The 2,597-nt window shown below is 37.3% G+C and overlaps 1 protein-coding gene across 1 annotated transcript; it reads right to left on the reverse strand.

Moving 5' to 3' along the window:
• Positions 1 to 623: 623 nt before the first annotated feature.
• On the reverse strand, positions 624 to 1,906 carry LOC139544929 (C-X-C motif chemokine 13-like). Its single transcript, XM_071352138.1, has 4 exons — positions 1,770 to 1,906; positions 1,430 to 1,565; positions 1,000 to 1,080; positions 624 to 915 (listed from the first exon to the last, which is right to left on the reverse strand). Exons 1-4 carry the CDS (start codon positions 1,831 to 1,833, stop codon positions 840 to 842), a joined length of 357 nt encoding a protein of 118 aa, XP_071208239.1. The 5' UTR covers positions 1,834 to 1,906; the 3' UTR covers positions 624 to 839.
• Positions 1,907 to 2,597: the final 691 nt, after the last annotated feature.

The raw sequence follows: 2,597 nt of genomic DNA on the forward strand, positions 1-2,597 counted from the left end.
ACTTGTTCTTTTCAGACCTAAGCCACTTTTTCTTTTAGAAGAGAAATGTTAGCATCTATAGTATGTTAATTCAGGTTTAAAGCTGAATGCCATTGCTAGGTCATCGTTTTAGTGTGATTAAAAAGAAAGCACTTTTTAAATATGTGTTTGTCTGAGTTTCTGACCCCTATGTATCCATCCCAGCCTTCCATCCTACCTAAAACTGTTGGATTTCAATGTTTTTTTTTACCTCTAATCATAAAACATATTTGACACAGAGTATGGACAGAGGGATTGTGGTCAATGTGGTCGTGTCAATACGTTCATACATAACCATGTGATCAAGGACAAGGAAGTAGACGCTGTTTGGGCAAGAAACAAGGCCTAAACTATGACCAGGAAGTTTGAGAATGACCTATGCTCCCCCAAAGAGGAAAAGGGTTTAAGTTGAGTAAACTACGACCACCCAGGTCCCACCTCCTGCTGGCAACCAATCGGAGGTGGAGGTGCTAACTTTTGTATTACTCTGAAAACAGTGTTTAGTTTTATGGACTTATTTGGGGTAATAATGTTCGCATAAAAATAAAATATACACGCTCATCAGCAATTGTATAATTGTCCCCCCTCACGCAATAAAATTGTCATTTTAAAAAGTATGTCTTGTACATCTTTATTTTTCTGTGTTAGAGACAATACATTATAAAGACATTAAATAATAACACATACGTACAGAGATAATTTCAGAGAAACTAAATTATTTGGTATTACTATATTACAAATTAATGCATTGGTATTACGTAAACGTGTATTGTGTTCATTCCATTTGGCTCCAGATTGACTGATGTGATGATGTTTACAATTTACTGTAGCTGTTCCACTATCATGTTGATGCCGTCCGTAGTGGTTGAGATGGGGACACTTGCACTTCCCTTGTTACTGTTGAAAGAGATGGTCTGTGTTTTTTGTTTTTTTTAAGTTACAGTAAACAAAAGTGTGTGTTGGTGCGTGTGTTGTATTTACCTTTTTAACAGGGAAATGACCTTGTTGATCCATCTTGCCTCTGGATTCACACAGACGATGGTCTTGTCCTTCTTGGTTACGCTGATGAATGGAGAGGATATATTACAGCCAAGGAGAAGTCTAACTACCATAGAGAAATATATATATATATATATATATATCTGAGATTTGCCATGAAAATTGCATTTATTGTAGCCTGTTGTAGGTTGTGTGAAGTGAGAGACTTGAACTCTTCAGGGACTTCTAATGGGTTTGGATGTAAGACAGTAATGTGACACTTTTTTTTTTTTTTTCTTTCCTTACACTACTTCCTGTCTCCCATACTTTTCATACATGCATTTGAAAACTGCTGTTTAGTGCTTCACCCAAGCCCAGTGACTCCATGGTTTCATTAGAATATGTTGAAACTTGTGACATTCTGTTGACTCACATGATCTCAATGCGACTACAGTGGGCTCCTGCGGGTAAGATCTCCAACTTGTGAAACCGCATCGGAGAGATGAAGGCAGAGGACGTCCGGATGCAGCGACATGTCACACGTGGAGCAAAGCCACCCATTGGAAACGCTGCAGGGAAGAAGAGGAAGACCGTAATAGGTCAAGTAAATGCAGGTCAAGTCAAATCCTTAAAACCAACTGATAGATTAACTTTAAAGGGAACAGTTTGTTATGAAAAACATTCATACGCTACGTTTTAGGTTCTATTGCAATAAAAATAAAAATGTTTACTGCAAACTATTTGAGCAGCTTATTAACAGAACTGTATCTCACCGTGAAGAGCAGCAAAGCAGCAGAGAGTCAGGACGACCAACAAGTAGTGTGGATTAAAGGGCATCTTGAGTCTGGGTTGGCTGTGGTCGGCTGAGGTTTAAAGATCAAGATCGAAGTGCTCTGAGAGTGAGTGATGGAATTCATTTGCATTCTGGGTTTATATTGCCGCAAATAAGGAAATAATTAAATAAGGAAGTGTGTTGGGGAATCCCTCATCACAAAAATAACTGATTCATTGGATTTACCGACATCGATCTATTTGAGTCGGTGTTGGTGGGTGTACCTAATATTGCAGATGTAAGCTTTTTTTTTACACTGCAAAGCATGAAAATGTTACCTAGATATGTAATCTTGTATTGAGATGCTTAAATTAAATGTACTTGTTTTGAGTTGATTTAGCTTACCCATTTTTTTTTAAAGGTTGATTACACTTGATTTCACATGCAGAAAATGCTTTAAGATCTGCAGTGATTTTATCAAAAATCTAGGTAAGATTTGCATTTTTGGCAGTGTAATTAAAGTACCATTTCAATTACAATCGGATTTTTGTAGTAACTACTTTCCTACATTAACCTTCAATTCTACTGTAACTTTATAATGAAACATCTGAAACTAAACCGAAGCTGTCTAAGCTGTCTGTATCACAAACATCTAGACACAATGAGTCATACAGAGAGCAACAAAGAGAGATATAGTTATATCCTCTCCCCCCCCCCCTTCTTGCTCTCTCCTCTCCCTCTCTTATCTCATTCTCTTTCTGTTTTATGCATAAATTATTAGTCTTTCTTTAACAGGGCTGTAAAGGTTACACCGTCATTTAAGTGTAAC

Source organism: Salvelinus alpinus, chromosome 19 (genome assembly GCF_045679555.1).
Source record: "Salvelinus alpinus chromosome 19, SLU_Salpinus.1, whole genome shotgun sequence".
Lineage (NCBI taxonomy): Eukaryota > Metazoa > Chordata > Actinopteri > Salmoniformes > Salmonidae > Salvelinus > Salvelinus alpinus.

Excerpts from the sequence above, each read along its gene's own strand:
- LOC139544929 (XM_071352138.1), bottom strand. The coding sequence starts at position 1,833 with ATGCCCTTTAATCCACACTACTTGTTGGTCGTCCTGACTCTCTGCTGC. Across the intron at positions 1,566-1,769 it reads CTGCTTTGCTGCTCTTCACG|CGTTTCCAATGGGTGGCTTT; the intron begins GTGAGATACAGT and ends TCTTCCCTGCAG. Across the intron at positions 1,081-1,429 it reads TGTAGTCGCATTGAGATCAT|CGTAACCAAGAAGGACAAGA; the intron begins GTGAGTCAACAG and ends TCCATTCATCAG.